This window comes from Bubalus bubalis, chromosome 24, assembly GCF_019923935.1.
Source record: "Bubalus bubalis isolate 160015118507 breed Murrah chromosome 24, NDDB_SH_1, whole genome shotgun sequence".
In the NCBI taxonomy this organism is placed as follows: Eukaryota; Metazoa; Chordata; class Mammalia; order Artiodactyla; family Bovidae; genus Bubalus; species Bubalus bubalis.
Window position 1 is genome coordinate 15,425,852 of NC_059180.1, and position 17,582 is coordinate 15,443,433.

Consider the following 17,582-nt stretch of genomic DNA (forward strand, 5'->3'; position numbering starts at 1 on the left):
CGTAGGGAAAGGTACCCTACCACATCAGATTTGCCATTCTTCCCTCTTCTTGGGTGGCGACTTCTGCCTCAAAGACACACAATTCTGGGTTAGAGATCAAGTACTAGGGTCTTAGCAAGAGGAGAAAAATGATACCCAAGTTCCCACCCAACCGTCCACCAGACCAGAAAATCAGAAGCCTCCTTACGCGGATGCTCATACAGAAACTAAGTTTATTATTTTTTTCTTCTTAAAAAAAAAAAAAAAAAAGAAAAAACTCATTGTAGAGAAGCCCCTCCCCCTTCCCCTAAGGGTGGGGGGGGGGGCATGAAAGATAGCTGGGGACATCAAGTACAAAGGGGTGGGGACAGAGACTATCTTGCCACCCTTAACACTGCCCAGCCATGTGGGGTGGAAGGGAAGGGGATGTGTGAAGAGCCCCGTTTCCATGACAACCAGATGCCTACCCCCTACTTTGGTGGAAAGAAGGGAGAAGGCCCCTATGTCTCCCTGGAGGATTTCCCCCTCAAAAGACTTCAAGTAGTGGTTAACAGAGTCAGGCCTGGTCATGGAGAGAGAGGGGCTGTGGCAGAAAGCCTAGGTGAAGAGGGCAGCCCACTCACGTCTTGGCCTTGCGGCCTCTGTGACTAATGGTAGGGCCAGCCAAGTGGGGAGGGGCACTGCTGCGCAAGATACGCTGGTCCCCTTGGGTGGTGGCCCCACCAAGCCGGCGGGGGCCAGGCCGGCGCCGTGGGGTCCCATCCCCTTCCTCCTCCTCACCTGAGGCTTCGGCCTCAGACTCCTCTACTGAGCCCTCAGGCCCCAGGGGACTTGGGGGCTGTAGGCGGGTCCGCTTTGCCAGCCCAGGACCACTGCTGACTGGGGCCCCTGCCCGTTTGCGAGGCACCTTCTCAGTCTCTAGAGGGGGAACTAGAGACCCTGGACGCAGCCGAGTCGAGCGCAGTTTTGGAGCTAATGAGACCACGGGAGATGTCAATTCTAACCCGCCTGGCCCACTATCCGCTAAATCCAGGTCATCCTGAATTACAGCCACCACCATGGACCCTTCACTCTTTCGTCCCCGCATTCCCTCTGCTTCCAGACGTAAGCGGGCCAGGCGGGTGAGGGGGCGGCTTCCATCCTCATCAGATGAACTACCCTCACTCTCCCCCTGGCCCTGGGGTTGCCGCTGCTTCCCCAATCCACAGCTCTCGAGGACAGAAGAGCTGTCACGGTCCAAGACAGGGAGCTGGCTGGGCCGAGGTGATGGTGGATTCTTGGGAGGTCGGCCCCGCTTCCGCTTGGGTGGGGACGTTGAAATGGTGAGAGTGGTGATAGTGCTGGCGGCAGCAGCGGTGGGACAGGACAGGAGGGACGGGAGTGGCGGCAGGGGTGGCGGCAGCGGGAGTGGCTGTGTCCGGCTCTCTAAGTTGCCATCCCCTGGAGAGGAAGTGGTCCCAGGAAGGGGCAGATCTCGGGCCTTAGGGGGCCGCCCACGCCTTCTTTTCTCCACAGGTGATAGGATGATGGGCTCGGGTCTGTGAACTGGCTGGGGTCCGAGAGGCTGGGGCCCGAGAGGCTGGGGCCCAGGAATAAGCTGGGGTGCAAGGACAGGCTCCGCAACAATAAGGGTCTCAGCCCCAGGGACTGGATCGGCCCCATTGGTTTTTCCCTTAGAGGTGGATAAAGGTGCCTCATCCACCCCTCGTCCAGCATCCGCTGGAGACCTGTTCTTCTTGGGGGGCCTCCCCCTCCGACGTTTCACAGCAGGAGGGGTGATGGCAAGCAGTGCCCCTTCTCCATTTTCTGAGCTGCCCCCACCAGTTAACCCCAGCTCAATGCGACGGCGAGCTATGAAGGGCTGATGGGTTGGAGTGGGCAGTGTGGATGGGGGAGCAACTTCACAGGGACCGCTGGTGGGAGGTGAGGATTCTGGCCCCGACATGCTGCGGGCTGATGGGCTTCCCGGGCTGGTACCAGTCTCAGAGACCCCAGGCACAAGGGTGCTGGCAGTACCCCGCTGCTGTCGCCGACGCCTCACCAGTTCCTTTTCCTCTACCACAGTCACTAGCCGTCCTGGCAGCTTGCGAAGCACTTTGGGACCTGGAGGCTGCCCTGGCCGACCAGCCCCTTGACCCCTAATTTCTACATCTGCACTGGTACGACGCCGAGGGGGCCGGGCTGGCGAAGAACCCTCAGGTGTAGAGGTGGCCGAGGATGAAGTTGATGGGGCTGTGGCCTCAGCTGAAACAAGTTCCTGTGGCTTCTCTGGAGTAGAGGTTGGGATCTGGGCCTCCACCAGCTCTTCCGAGTTCTTATCAGTCTCCAGTGGCTCTGGAAGTGGCTCATCAGATGCTGCTGAGGGTGGGAGCTCCAGCCTATTGCTCTCACTCAGACACATGGGCATTTCCTCACCATCAGGCAGCACTGAGAGGATGGTCGCCTCGGCAGGCTCGGGTACCTCCTGCTCTTGACCGTTGGGGACGCTGCCAGCCGCCAGGGTTGGGCTAGGTGCAGAAGAGGTGAGAGAAAGGTTCTTCTCTGACACAGGCAGGATCTCAACAGCAACTGGCAACAGATCCTTAGGGGGCACAAGAGTAATTGGGGAAGTCTCGGAACTGGCTGTATCAGCCAGCTCCAGGGACTCAGTAGATGCCATTGCTTGTGCACACAGCTCTGCCTCAGGCCCCAGGCCCAAGGGGAGGTTCGTGACTGGTGGCGACATGGGCACAGAAGGTAGGCCAAGCAGAAGAGGAGAGGAAGGAGTTAAGAGAGAAGTTTGGGCTGGAGGTGGGGTTTGAGCTGGTGGAGGAGTACAGGCAGGAGGAGGGGTACAGGCAGAAGAACAAGAGGGAGGAGGAATCTGTGCAGAAGGGAGAGGGGGAGAAGGCAAGATATGGACAGGAAGCATGGTTACTGGGTTTGGGGCTGAAATAGGGATTGGGGCAGAGATTGGGACAGGGATTGGGGCAGGAATTGCAGCAGGAGCTGAAGCTGGAGGGGGTCGAGGCCTAGGTGCTGGCCGAGGAACTCGTTCCCTAGCAGGGCTGCAGCGAGGGGGTGTGGAGGTGCTGCGGGTATGATGGGTGGATGTGACAGGAGTGTGGTTTGGCCCTTGAGTTTCAGCCCGGGCTCCACGAAGACGCTCACTGACGCGAGTCCCTGGCCTTTCAGGGGCCTTGGCCTTCTTACTGCGCCGGTGGCTGCCTCCACCAGTCCCACAGGAAACCTCATCCCCAGCCCCTGGCCCCTCCTCCTCCTCTTGGGGTAGGCGGAACACCTCCTCCTTGGCTTGGTCCAGGTCCTTGCGGGCAGCTTCCACTTGCTCCTATCAAAAACAGAGCCCAAGGACTGGTCAGAGGGAGGCAAGCAGCACGTAGAGTAGGTGGAAAGCAGTCACCTTCCACTTCTATCCCCACCCTGAAGAAATACTCACTTCTGCCTGCTTGAGCTCCTCTCGGCTCACCTCCTCCAGGGAGGCTTCCAGGAATTTCATGGCATAGCGCTCAATGGGGGTCAGCTGTGGGAAAGAGCAATGGTGATGAAAGTAGCAACCTGGTGCCCAGGGCCCATCACTCGTGATTATTTTCACCAAAGACAGACAGTCATAGAGTCCACAGGAAGGGGCTATGGAGGGTAAGGCTGAGAACTAGTGGATCCAACACCAACCTGTTCTACAAGGGCAGCAATTTCCTGCTCAGCCCGTGACATTTCCTCATCTTCAGCCCCAGGCCGACCAGCCTCCTCTCCCTCACCAGCAGTAAACCCATCATTCTCATTGAATTCTGCAAGCTCAGCCACCTGCTCAGCCTTGGCCTGGGTGGCCGCACGAATATCCTCTTCATCCTCTGCTCGACACAATGCCTACAAGGGTGTGGGAAAGAAACACCATGAGAAGTTCTTTCTTTACATCCTGTGATTTGATTCTGGCAAATGAGGCCAGATTTACATCAAAGCAGATTTACACCATAACTCAACTCTCTTCTGGGCCACCCAAATTACCAAAACAACACAGTGGTCCACATAGGAGAGAACAGATTCAACCAGGAGTCCCACCAGGGACAAAATAACTGTTTTTGAGACCTCTAGTTCTACTTACTTTCAAGTCAGCCTCATATCTTTTTAAAGCAGTAATTTTTTGAATACAAAATAATCCACAATTCTTTTTTGCACTGAGATCCCTCAGGACAACAGACTAATGTCTGATCATTCCCCTGAGATGAATATCCAGAGAGATCACACCAAAGTCACTGAGGGAAGTAGCCTAGAGCATGAGAGGAATGCACTTGGTAGGAAAAATTTTCTCCATGATAATCCACACCTGTAGTTTCTAAACATCTGTCTACTTCCAAAAAACTACAAATGCCCAGACCTCACCCTGAAAAACCATGATTTAAGTAGAAAGACTGTGAAACAGGGCCCAGGAATCAATCTTTTTCAAAATCTTCCAAATGATTCTAGTATGCTTTAATGTTTGGAAAAAAGAGTTTTACACTATATACAAAGCACTTCTAAGTCCACTATGCCATTTAACCCTCAGTTACTTCCTTCTAATTTAGCATTTCAGAGAAGTGGGAATTACGGCTCAAAGGATTAAATGGATGTAACTTAACAGACACTATCAAGAAGCACTGCTGGAATTCAAACCTAGAACCGTGATTCTATCTATGAAATCAGGTGAACCAATAAGCAATCTACTCACAAGTATCAAAGGTGAACTGTAATCTGGGAAGCAGCAGAAATAGTTCTTTCCCCTTGGACAAACTCAAGAGACTGAAAAATGACACACACTATAACCGTTAGCTCTACTCTAGGGACTGTCAACTCTTTTTGCAGGGCAGGATCTCAGTTCCCTGACCAGGAATGGGACTTCTGCAGTGGAAGCACAGAGTCTTAATCACTGGATTGCCAGGGAAGTCCCTGCCCACTCTTTTCTTCACCTGCTCCAGGATATGGGTCTGCTTGCTGGCCACAGTCTCCTCCTCATCGTCAGGGGCAGAGGGTACAGATGAGCCAGATGGCTCCTCCAGAGGCATATCAAACAACTCTCGGATGGTCTGCTTTGGAAAGAACATAAACAGAGTGTCAGAGCCAAAGGAATGTTGGTCTCAGGTCTATAGCTATGAAGCTGGTAGCTATCAGTGGTATCAGAAGCATCACTGGTTGAAAAGGCAGGTATGTGGGGGTCAAAGCATCCTTTCTAATAAGCAGCAGTAATTCCCATACTCATAGCAGTTCCCTCCTACACAGACTGGAAGATCTTAGTACCTGTTTAAAATAGGCTGTGGTGAAGTTGCCTCCCTCAATAGCCATATCTCCCAACATTCTCTTCTGATTTGCCTTTTTTAGGATGTTCTCTTCCACTGTCCGTTCACTGATAAGCCTAGGCAGGTGATGAAGGACATGTATAAACAGTCAAATACATCAATAAAACCCTATTAGCAAAGGAAAAGTAAGGTAAGGGGAGACAAGGCAACACCTATATATGTGGACATCTCGGGTCTGGCCAATTCGGTGACAGCGATCCTGGGCCTGAGCATCCATGGTAGGATTCCAGTCGCTGTCATAAAAAACAACAGTGTCTGCCCCCGTCAGGTTCACGCCCACACCCCCACTCCGAGTTGAAAGGATGAAGCAGAATATGCGTTTGTCTGCATTGAATCGTTCCATCAAAGCCTAGAGGAAAAAGGGAAAAAAAAAAAAAAAAGAACAGTATTGGGAGACATATCTCCAAAAACAGACCAAGGCTTAGTGGGACCCCCTCATGAGACTCTTGAGCCCTAGAAAAGGAGACTGAGCTGAGGCGAGCCTCTAAGGGTTGCAGGTGCCTGGGTTACCTGTCTCTGTTCAACTCTAGTCGACCCATCCAGACGCAAGTAGAGGTGCCCATGGTAGGTGAGAAACTGCTCCAATACATCCAGCATTCGGGTCATCTGGGTGAAAATGAGCACCCGGTGGCCCTCTGCCTTGAGCTGTCGCAACAGCACTGCCAACGTTTGCAACTTTCCTAAAGAGACATGAAGGGGTACAGGGAACGAGCTATAAGCTGGAGTGAGGAGAACACGTAGCACGGGAAGCCTATGTACTTGAGAGATAAACGTTTTACGCCAGGGTTTTGGTTAACCCAGAGGATCAAAAATATTTAACATATGTTTTCTTCCCTTAAGGGTTCTTCCTCTTAAGTCAGCTCTTGTCTTGGACCTGACTTCTTTCAGTCTAGGGGAAGGGTAATACAGACCCTCGGGGGTAAAAAAAGAAATCCTTAGTGGTGTATGAGCAAGAGACCTTCCAGCACTACACTGAGTTATACCAGCTGAAACACAAAAAAAGCAATTCACAAGATAACAAATCCATTGATGTCATGAGCTCACAGGGATGGAAGGTCACTAAGATCAGACCACAGAGGCAGGATCTTATGAGGTTATCTAGTTCAGCCCACCATCAAATACAAAATTTCTGTAACATTTCTGATTCAATCAGTTTAAACACTTTCAACAAAGACTTTCATTTTACCTATTCTGAATGGTTTCAAATGTTATAAAATAATTTTACTAAAATAGCTGTTGAATACATATTACTAAAAATTCTGCTGCCTTTCTTCTGTTCTAAGACATTTACGAAATCTCCAAATTTTATGTTACTATAGAAGTATCTGTGCAGAGCTGTAGCAGAAACTAGTCACTATTATCATTCATGAGTAACAGAACCCAACTAATCCTGTGAACACCTGGCAGGGTGATTCCCAGGGAAGGCATGCCTCAAACCAACCCCAGAAGATGAATCATTATAAATAAGCCACAGTTCCTCTTTGACTTTCCTGTGTCAGTGATTACTCTAGGGATCGGCATATATTTCTATCTGAGTCAATTCTGAATCAAAGTCAACTGGGTGGGCTTTTTTTCCCAGAAGAAAAAAAAATCAAAGTCTTGCTAGGAATATTTTGTCTCAACCCCTTGCTCTCTGCTTGGAGTACTGGTATACTCCCTGGAACATCATCTTAATACCACAAGGAAATAACCATGAGAATAAAAAGATACAAGCTAAGGATGGCAGGCAAAGTCTTGGGTCCATAAAGACACCAGTAAACTGCTAAACCAGTTATATACCCTTTCTCAGCATTTCTGACTTGGTAAACAATAAATGATTTTGAAGCCACCTTTGGTTGGTTTTATTACCTGCAGCCAAATTCCTTCTAAACAATAAGATTCTAACCAAAAGAAAAGGATCCTCATCCAAATAGTTTCCCAAAATAAAATATACTATTTACATTTTTTTTTGGCCATGTGGCTTACAAAATCTTAGTTCCCTGACCAATTGAACATGCCCTTGAAAAGCCAAAAAAAGAAGTAAAAAGAGTCCTAATCACTGGACCATCAGGGAATTCCCCCAAATCTACTATTTACTATGCAGTCCTGTACTAGCACACACCTTTCCCCATAAATCTAAAAACTCCATGCTGTACTATCTCATTTGCCATTGTATCCTAAATGATATACAATGTAACAGAAGGTCACAAAATAATCACTGAATAAATGAGTTAGCAAACACTTTCAACTTTCATCAAAGTCAAATTTACAAATGCCAAGAATCCATCATAAGGCCTACATTTCATCTCACCCATAAGCATAACCTAAAAGACTATCTAATGTTTAATGAAACCCACAGAAACCTTATGTAGAGCATCCCTCTGATATAACCACCTTGAGACTAAGACAAGAAAAGAGATCAAGGCACCCTCACTGGCCAGTGAACTCACCACAATCATACTGGATGAGCCTCAAGTCAGGAAACTGGGTACGCATGTTACATACAATACGGTGCAGAGGACGAGCCCGAGGCCAGAGCTCATGAGCCAATTGCTCCTGGAAGGCTGCCTGACGTGGGGCCAGCCAAGGAGGTGGGTGGCAGGCGTGCAAGGAAGGGGGAGGTGCCTCCACAGGAGGCATGACAAAGATGAACCTGTAAAAAGAAGCCAAGCTGTAGAAAATATGGAACTCTGAATGGCCCCAAAAGTCAGCACCTTTAACAGCCCTAACCACTATATCCACTCAGAGGCCCCAAGACCCACTTCCCATTAGCACTTAGCCCTGCCAACCTCTCAATGATTTCTGACAGCTGGTCTAGTCGTTGCTGGGGAAACAGTACAGCCTGGCGGGCAGCCTCGGTATAAGTCCAAAAGGTGGGGTGGCTGGGGCCAGGAGAACGAGGGCCGATGGGGCTGGCAACAGGTTGGGGCAGGGTACAGAAATCCAAGACTTCAGTCCCATACACAGGTGCCAGGGCCCCATGAGCCTCACTAAGTTGGAAAATCCGTTCCAGGCGTTCAGACCGCTGCCGCTTCCTCTTTTCCTCCAGAGAGTCCTAAAAACACAGAAAAAGTCATCAGCATCCTTACAGAAGACCTGGCAGTAACTCCCAGAATTAAAACATAATTTATGGAAACCCAAAGATTCAAGAACACACTATTTTAGCTTTCCCAAGTTGTCAATATGGGAATTATTCTTTTCACCACATTGAATGAAATGACTTCTCTGAAAGAGAAAACTGATCTTCCCTGTATGCTACCAAAGCAGATGTCTCAATACTCAAAATTAAGATCCACATATTCGATCAACTTATAGAATGGATGATATGTGTGGATTTTCCCATAAAACACTTAACTCCAGGATACCCTAATTTATCTTCTTGTGGTAGATCCAAAACAATGACTAAAATCCCTCCTCAAAGCACTGAGCAGGATGCAGGCACGCTAACCAAATCCATGCCAGGTCTCTGTCAAAGGTTAGACTGGAATGGGGTGGGATGGGAACAGCCAACCAGACATCTAGGTACCATCACCCTGAGAGAGAAAAGGGGAGGGGAGATTTTTCCCGGTGGCAGAAAATTTGTATGATTCTGACCCAATCCTTTTCCATCTTTTGTGCTTCCAGTTTCATAGGCTATCAAGTCACCTAACTCTTGTAGCACTTATCACTCTTGGAGTTTTACATGGCTATGATTCTTTAACATCTTCTATCCACTAAACTGTAAGCCCTATATAACATGAAAAATATCTGATCTTGCTCGTCGTATTCATCTAATATTCAGCTTGTTATCTGGCACAAAGTAGGCTCTCAATAAATATCTGTTACTGGAATGCACAAATAATGAAGACTAGAATCTACAAGATGGTCCTGAAAAAAAGCAGTGTCCCAAATTTCCCTTCCTGACTGCTATCTTAAGCTTGACCTCTTGGCTTCTGGTGGTCTAAGTGAGGAAGGAAAGCATCTTAGAGGGAAAAATCATTAAGGCCAGCTCTCAACAGTAGTAGCAAAGGAAACAATATTTGCAAATCATCTATCTGAAAAAGGATTTGTATCCAGAATACATAAAGAAATCTTACATATCAGTAACAGAAAGAAACAAAATAACCCCATTAAAAAAGGGAAAGGATCTGAATAGACATTTCTTCAAAGAAGAATATACAAATGGCTAACAACCTCTGAAAAGATGCTCAACATCATTAATGATCAGGAAAATGCAAATCAAAACCACAAGGCACCACTTCAAACCCACTAGGATGGATATAATCAAACAGACAACAAGTTTTTGGCAAAGATGTAGAGAATCTCAAACCCCCACAAGTGCTAGGGAATTTAAAATGGTACAGCCACTTTGGAAAACAAATTTGTCAATTCTTCAGTCAAACACAGTTACCATACCCCAGCAATTCCACTTCTAAAGTTACATCCAATATAAATGAAAACACATGAAAAGATACAAAATCTTATACATGAATGTTCATAGCAGCATTATTCATAACAGCCAAAAAGAAGAAACAAACCAAATGTCCCCCAATCAACTGATCAACAGATATATAAAATATGGTATACCCATACAATGGAATATTATTCAACAATTTTTTTTTTAAATGAAGTACTGTTGTATATACACATATAACTCAGTTATAGCATAACATGGATGAACCTCAAAAACATTAAAATAAGTGAAAGAAGCCAGTCACAAAAGACTATATATGACTCAATAAGTAGGACATTAAGTAGGCTAGTGGTTATTTAGAGTTAGGAGAAAAGCAAAGTATTAAGGACGATGGCTAAGTGTGGGGTTTTCTTTACAGAACATGCAAACGGTTCTCAAGTTGACCATGGTCACAGTTGCATAACTCTGTGAATATACTAGAAGTCAATAAATTGTATGGTTTAAATAGGAGAACTGTATGGTATGTGATTTATATCTCAAACTTCTTTAAAAAAGTGTCAAGAAGCTGCTACCTATTAATACTTGCAGAGCAATGAAAGTAAAACACAGATTATGGGGTTGTACCCTTGGGCTAAGATCTAGGCTTTCCTCTCGGATTCCAAAAAGCCAGACCAACCTGGCAGCATTAGAGGAAGACCAAAGGTGGAGTCAGTGGCACTGATGGAGGGTGGGGGACTGGGGCTGAGGCAAATAATAATAGATAATAGAGCATAATAATACAGCAGCAGCTCTATTATCAGCGGGAGAAAAATACAAGAGGACCTGGAAAGACTCCCTAGATCTTTCTACTTATTAGGTCATGGGTTACTTACTCTGTGTTGCAACTTTAACTCAACCAAACATACATAGAACTATATACATGACAGAAAAAAAATGGCTACCAGAAAGCTCATGAAGGGACAGAAAAAAGTTGTTTTTATTGCCCACTTAATCACCATGAAGGTAAAACACTACAGCAAGGCTCATGATCTTTAGGGAACTGTATTCCATGGTGTCCTTTATCCCTTGTAAGTTCAAATATCGATGGTGATCAACTCAGAAAAATCTTCCTGTCTCTGAGACTGCCTCTTGTGCAGAAGAGAAAGCAGTAGAGTCAGCACATTTGTATTCTCACAAGTTGTGTAAATTTTAAAACATCATTTAATGAGCTAGTTTCATCTGTAAAATGGGGCAATTATATATCAACACTAACTCAAGAGTAAACAAGAACCAGAGACCAAATTTAACAAAAAAGCCTTGAACACATCAGTGATTAATAGTTTTAAAAGCACATTATGTCCTCAACTATTCCTCTGTGAAAAGTAGGACCTGAATTATTATTCCCATTTTACAGATAAGAGTAAAGGCCCAGGAGAGGGCTCTGTCCAGTGGCATTCAAGTATTAGGTCCAAAAAAAACAGGCTTTGTAATTTACCAAGATAAAAGTGACATTATTCTGTTCCATCCACTCTATAGCAATACTCCAAAAGAATTCAGTTTCCTGTCCCCTCTCCTTTGAGACAGTAAAACTTACCAGATAGAAAGGGGAACGAGGTGGTGGTGGGGGCTGTCGTCGAGGTCGGGGACCACTGAACGAGGTAGCAGTGGAGGGAGGGCTGGGGGGACCAGAGCGTAATGTCAGTGTTTCAGGCTCATCCTTGGAAACAGGTAGCCGGGATACCATGGTGACAGGCAAGGGAGCGGCGCCAGATGACGAAACCACAAGGGAAGATGCCTGGGAAGCTGGGCTCTGTGTTGAGGCTGGGGCCAATGCCAGAGTCTGAGCTGCTGCTGGGCCCAAGGTGGGCACCGGAACTTGGGCAGGGCTCAAAGTCAGTGTCTGCACTGAAGCTGGGGCCAGGAGTGAAGCAGATGATGATACTGGAGCCAAAGTCAGCGTGTGAGCTGGGGCTGGGCCCATAGGAGAAACTGGAGCCAGAGTGGGTGCTGGAGCCAAAGACAGCGTCTGAGATGGACCCAATGGTGGTCCTGGTGCTAAAGACAGTGTTTGGGCTGGAGCTGGTACTAAGGATGATGCTGGAGTCAATGACAACGTCTGAGCTGAAAAGGGACTTTGAGGATTCCCAGTTCCCAAAGACAGTGTCTGAGATGGAGACGAGCCGCCAAGAGTGGATGCTAAAGCGGGGGGTAAAGCCAATGTCTGCGTAGAAGCCGGACTCGGAAGAGGTGATGGAACTGGGGCTGGTACCATAGTTTGAGCTGATGATGGAGCCAACGCAGCAGCTGGGGCTGGCCCCAATGAGGAGGCTGAGGCTAAAGGCGTTCCTGGAGTAGACGATGAAGCCAGAACTGGAACCGAAGTCTGCGATGAAGCCAGGACAGAAGTAGGACCTGGTGATGGAGCCAGGACTGGAAGAGGAGCCAGAGGAGGAGCTGGAGAAGGAGCCAGGATTGCTGTCTGTGGAGCCACCATGGGAGCCAGAGAGGTGGCCAGAGCCTGAGATGCAGTAGGTGCTGGAGCCAAAAGGGAAGCCTGAGCTGGAGCTGGATTTGGTGTTGCCGGAAAAGGATTGGCCAGAGCAGAAGCCGGCACCAGGACAGGTGAACATGCTGGGGCCACGGCTGAGTTCAACCCTGGAACATGTGAAGAGGCCGGAGCCAACAATAGAGGGTGACCAGGTGCCTGAGATGGGGACAGGGATGGAGTTGAGGCCAAACCTAGAGTCAAGGCTGACGCTGATGGAGAAGCCCCAACTGGTGCCAAAGAAGGAGGTCCAGGGGCTGCTGAGACAACCGGTGTCAGTGTTGGAGTCACATTAGTCAAAAGAGTGGGGCCCGAAGCCGAAACAGGCAAGGGGGCTGAGATGGGAATGGTGAGTGGAGCTGAGGCTGGGGAAGGAAGAGTTGCGGAGACAGAGATGGGAAGTGAAGATGACACCGGAATTGAGACTGTAGAAGACACAGGACTAGCAAGGGGAGAGGAGTTGGGGACTGGCACTGGAGAAGAGGCTGGTCCAGGGAGTGAAGATGGCACAGGGAGAGGAGAAGAGATGGTCAAGGGAGCAGCTCCGGGTGCTGAAGCTGTGGAGACAGAGGATAAGTTAGCCCCCCCATTCTTTTCTTGCTCCTTCTATTACCCTGTCCCACCCATTCCCCTACCCTCAAGGTTCACCTTTTCCCAGAAGACCTTCACTCCCACACCATGATCTCAAAGATTCAAGGAATCGAACAATCGAACATTTCTTTTCCTTCCAGATTCTAACCAATGTATCTTAGAATCAGACAAGGGCTCAGCGGGGGCCGCTGCAAACCAGTATACTGATAATGAAAGCATCTACTGTGACTTAGATACCCTCTGGGCCACCCTATCTCCATTCCCAGCAAAAATTTCTGGCATCAGCCACCTTGACTCACCACTGACTTCAGGCGAAGGACTGTGGACCAGCTTGAGAAGTGGCCTCACGAGAGTGGATGTGGGTATGGAAGCCCGGGCAGTACCCAGACTAGGTGTGGGTAGACGGCCAGGGGGTAATGTGGGGCGTGGAGTCAACACAGCTGGAAGCCCAGAGCTTGGAGGTCGGGGTGCTGGGGCCAACGGAGGAACAGGAGTCAGTCCATCCCGAGGGGCCTGTCTCACTACAATCTTCACCACGCCTGTATTATTCACCATGGTTGGTGGCACTGCAAGAGGAAGCTACATTGAGGGGAAGGTAGAAAAGAAACAAGAAACCCAAAGGATGGAAGAAGTCCAAGGGCAGGAGAGGGTAGCAGACAGATATCAGAGTTACTGGCAAGGGAAAACAACACTGGGGGAAGGCTAGACAGACAGTAGCCCAGGGCATGCCTGGAAGGACCAAGGCCAGCAAGGGCTAAGTAAGTAGGAAGGCCAGAAGCCTCACCCTGGTTAGCAGCAAGCGGAAGGCTGAGGCCAGTGGGGGCAGGGGTGGTGCTGGGGGTCGAAGAAGGCAGCACAGAGACAGGGGTGGGGCCAGGGGTCGGGGCCACGGCCTGGATGAGGGCCACATGGGCAGGCTGGCTGATGAGGTGGTGCTGCCCCCCTGCTGACACCAGGTGCACCACATTCCCTGGGTTAAGGGAAGAGAGAGAGAGAGAAAGAAGCAGCTATCAGCCGGAGGAGGGCAGAGGCAGGGGCAAGAGAAGAAAGAACAGAAAGGGAGTAACTTCTCCAGAATAACCTCATACCTATCTTGATCTAAAGAACCCTTCAACCATTCCCCTTGGCCACACCCACCAAAAGCTAGGGGGAAAAAACATAAAGGCTGACATCTGGAAAGAGCCACAAAAACAAAGGGACAAAGAAGAGGAAGAAAAAGGCAGGACAGGGGGTGGGTTTTACCTACTTTGCAGCGGGCGGGGCTGCCCCACAGCAAGCTGGCGCACCTGGGCACCAGTCAAAGTCAGCTTGTTGCCCTGGATTTGGAAGGTGAGAGGTTTGCTTCCCCCTGTACTAGCCACTGGACGTTGTGTTAGTGAGGCCAACTGCCCGATGCTGACCACTTCACCTGCTACAAATAAAGAAGAGGCTTAATGTACATGGGGCTCACTCTGCTCAATGTCATTTCACACACCTCCATGAGGTGCAAGTCTCCAGTTTCTCCAACCCATCCCCCACTCAATTCACCATGTTCTAAGAATAAGAACCTCAGCCTCCACCTACAGCCTCTGAGCTTTTGACATGCTACTCCTTCCAATCCTGCTTGTTTAATCTGCAATCTCCTTTACATCCTCTAACAGCCTTCCACCATCCTGAGCTCATCACTCACACACACACACCTGCCCACTGTGCTGCCCTTTTACCCCAAATAATTATCTACTATTAGGCTGACCACTATTTACTCATCTATGGGTCACCTCCCCAACTAGAGACTGTGAACTACTTCAGGGCTCTTACTTGATTAAGAATTATCAATGCCTGGCAAGATAACTAATATATGTTAGCTACCTATAATCTGACACATGCCTGGCCCCCAGCTTTTCTTCTCTTGCTCCATGGCACACAGACAGGCCTTCCTGCCAGCTCAAGTCCTTTACCCTCACAGAGCCCTGGGAACTTACAGGGCAGGCGAGCTTGCATGTCGGGAGACAGGATGAGGCGCTGTGGCGCAGGAGCAGGAGCTGGCGCTGCCGTAGTGGGAGCAGTGACCGTGCTGGTGGAGGTGGTGGTGGCAGCAGCATTCGGGAACGCATAGGCTGGGGGCACTGTAAGCGGCTTCAACAGGTTGGAGGAGCCTGGTGGTGGGGCAGGGCTCAGGCGAACAGGGGCAGGTGGGGCCGGCTTCAAGGACAGGGTTGGTGTGGGAGGCCGTGAGGTCCCACTTAAGACCCCCAGAGGGGATGGTAACACTGTAAACACAAAGCAAACGCCTGTCAGATATAACTTGACCAATTAAGCTTTAGCCTGCTCCTAGAAGCCTCCATACATAATCTCTCGTAGCCCATCAAACACTACACCCCTCTCTCCAACCCAGCTCCTCAAACACTAAATTTCATTACTTCTCCCCCAATCCAAACAATCTGCCTGAAGTACCCCCCAGCATCCTGGCTTCCTTGCAACTCACCCTGGGGGAGAGGCCCACTGTTTGGCTGCAGTGGGGGCAAAAGAACAGGGCCAGGAGGCCGGGATGCTGGAATAAGTGGGGGCCCGGAAGGCGAGGCTGACACCAGCAGTGGTGCTGGCAGCACTGGGGGGGTTGGGCCAGGGCTGGGCTGGGCTGAGAGTTCAGGGCCTGGAGGGGGTCGGACTGGGACAGGGCCCAGGGGGGTCCGTGGACTGTTCACAACCACCACTGTCCGGCCTTCTTGCTTGGGCACTGGCTGCAGCATCCTATGAGGAAAACACAAGGGGATGGGTAGGGGAGGAGGGAGAGTAAGGAATAGGAAAAAAAATAAATAAGGAAGATGAGGCAGAGAAATCGGCAGATTATAAAAGAAAAAAAGGGAAAGGTAAGACCCAAAGGAGAAAAAGAGAAAGAAATCCGATAACCAAAAGGCACCAAGCAGAGGGAGGGGGGGAAACGATCAATGACAAACACAAGGGCCTCTCCCAGGACCATCTTCTAGTTATTCTCTCCCCCATTTTTCATCCACCCATATAAACAGTCGAGCCTAGCCTCCAACTTTCCACCCCAACCCACCCAGCCAGCTGTAGCCACTTTTTTTTTAGGAACCCATCCCTTATTCCTCAGCCTTAGTACCTGTTGACTTTCATCTTGACTGGCTTGGGCCGGGGTGGGGGGTCAGGAGCAGTAGCCACTTCTAGAAGAACCCGACGGGAAAGGCGGTATTGGGGTAGAAATGTGTCAGCCTCATATCTAGAGACACGACCCTCCAGGCCAATGAGGTCAAACCGACCCATGTCTATCCGCTGACATAAGAAGGAATACAAAAACACAGTGTCAAAGGATCAATGATTTGGCAACAATTTGGAAACGTGGCAACTATTTCTTGGATATCATACCAGACAGCAAAAGCAAAGACCTGATAAACTGGACTGCACCAAAGGACACTATTAACAGAGTGAAATGGCAAGCTATAGAATGGGACCAAAATTACAGTATTTGCAAATCATATGTCTGATAAGAGCCTAACATCCAGAACACACAAAGTCCTACAACACAACAAAATAACAACGTGCATAAATGTGAACATACACAGACATATACACAAAAACAAGTACAAAAGAATATTAGCCAACTTTAAAAAGGAAGGAAATTCTAACACATGCTTGAAAACATTCTACTAAGTGAAATATGCCAGCAACAAAAGGACAAATACTTTATGATTCCACGAAACATGAAATACTAGAATAGTAAATTTATAGAGACAGAAAGTAGAATGGTGACTGCCAGGTGCTGGGACTAGAGGAAGAATGAGGAGTTATAATTTAATGAATATGGAGTTTCAGTTTAGGAAGATGAAGAAAGTTCTGAAGATGGATGATAGCGATGGCTATACAACTATGTGAATGTATTAATGAAATTGTACCATATGCTTAGAAAAGGTTAAAATGGTAAAACTTTTTATGTGTGTTCTACTGTAATAAAAACAAAAATTTAGGGGGGAAGTGGCCAAAAAGAGGGAAGGAGCAGGAAAACAAAGTAATATTTAAGTATTAATTATTATGTAAAGTACTTCTAAAAAATACTAACACAATTCTCTCACACATACTGCAGAACAGGCCTTACAACCCCTATTCTGAAGGGCAAGCAAACTCAGGGTTAAAAGTTAATAGTTACCTTGCCCAAAGTGACACCGTTATTAGAAAACAATGAAGCTGGAACAGTGCTGAGGTGACAGGGGAAGTAAGGATGCTAAAGGTCAGACTCCAGCCTAAAGAAAAGAGGTGCAGGGTTGGGTAGGGCAATAATCTTGGGGACAACTGCTCACCTGGAGAGGGTGCACATCAGTGGCCCTTAGCACCAAAGAGGCGGTGCTGAAACAGATGCCTGGAGTGATGAAGGGGGAGGTAACAGGTCGAGGATCAAATAGGTTTGGATGATTGCAGACTTTTCGCAGCTGCATCAGAATGTTGATGACGCTCATGAAGTGGCCTGTGGCTAGCGTCTCCTTAGTTCTGAGAGAAAGGAGAAATAAACAGGGCACCTTAGCAGTCACTCCTGCTCGGTCTGGGGTCCCAGGCCCACCCTCAGTCCTGCCTTACGTGGTCTGGGCCATGAAGTCATCATAAAGACAGCGCTGGCGCTTGGAGAGCCGGCAGCGGATAACATGCTCATACTTTTTAGGCATCTGCTTCTCAACATCCACCTTAACTCGGCGCAGCAAAAAAGGCCGCAAAACCTAAAAGCAAATAAGCAGGAGGCTGACAGGAGAAGAGCGGGCAATGTGTCCCAGCTGAACCCTCTCCCTGGGTCTTGGCCTGATGA

General features: G+C 48.6%; 1 protein-coding gene across 4 annotated transcripts in view; it reads right to left on the reverse strand.

Annotated features, from left to right (window-relative positions):
• Positions 1–77: 77 nt before the first annotated feature.
• The window catches only part of LOC102402970 (Snf2 related CREBBP activator protein), a 30,834-nt gene continuing 13,329 nt past the window's right edge, over positions 78–17,582 (reverse strand). For 3 of the 4 annotated variants that reach the window (XM_025275548.2, XM_044936370.1, XM_044936371.1), the window contains exons 17-34: positions 17,360–17,496; positions 17,086–17,272; positions 15,894–16,063; positions 15,258–15,523; positions 14,755–15,042; positions 14,040–14,204; positions 13,578–13,763; positions 13,093–13,359; positions 11,252–12,759; positions 8,075–8,340; positions 7,736–7,938; positions 5,817–5,986; positions 5,459–5,655; positions 5,248–5,362; positions 4,920–5,039; positions 3,649–3,843; positions 3,416–3,499; positions 78–3,307 (exon numbers count right to left, since the gene is read on the reverse strand). In XM_025275548.2, coding sequence (XP_025131333.2) covers positions 599–3,307; positions 3,416–3,499; positions 3,649–3,843; positions 4,920–5,039; positions 5,248–5,362; positions 5,459–5,655; positions 5,817–5,986; positions 7,736–7,938; positions 8,075–8,340; positions 11,252–12,759; positions 13,093–13,359; positions 13,578–13,763; positions 14,040–14,204; positions 14,755–15,042; positions 15,258–15,523; positions 15,894–16,063; positions 17,086–17,272; positions 17,360–17,496 — 7,233 coding nt within the window. In that variant the 3' untranslated portion in view covers positions 78–598. The remainder of the gene's footprint in view (positions 3,308–3,415; positions 3,500–3,648; positions 3,844–4,919; positions 5,040–5,247; positions 5,363–5,458; positions 5,656–5,816; positions 5,987–7,735; positions 7,939–8,074; positions 8,341–11,251; positions 12,760–13,092; positions 13,360–13,577; positions 13,764–14,039; positions 14,205–14,754; positions 15,043–15,257; positions 15,524–15,893; positions 16,064–17,085; positions 17,273–17,359; positions 17,497–17,582) is intronic. The other variant, XM_044936373.1, reaches the window with a different exon arrangement.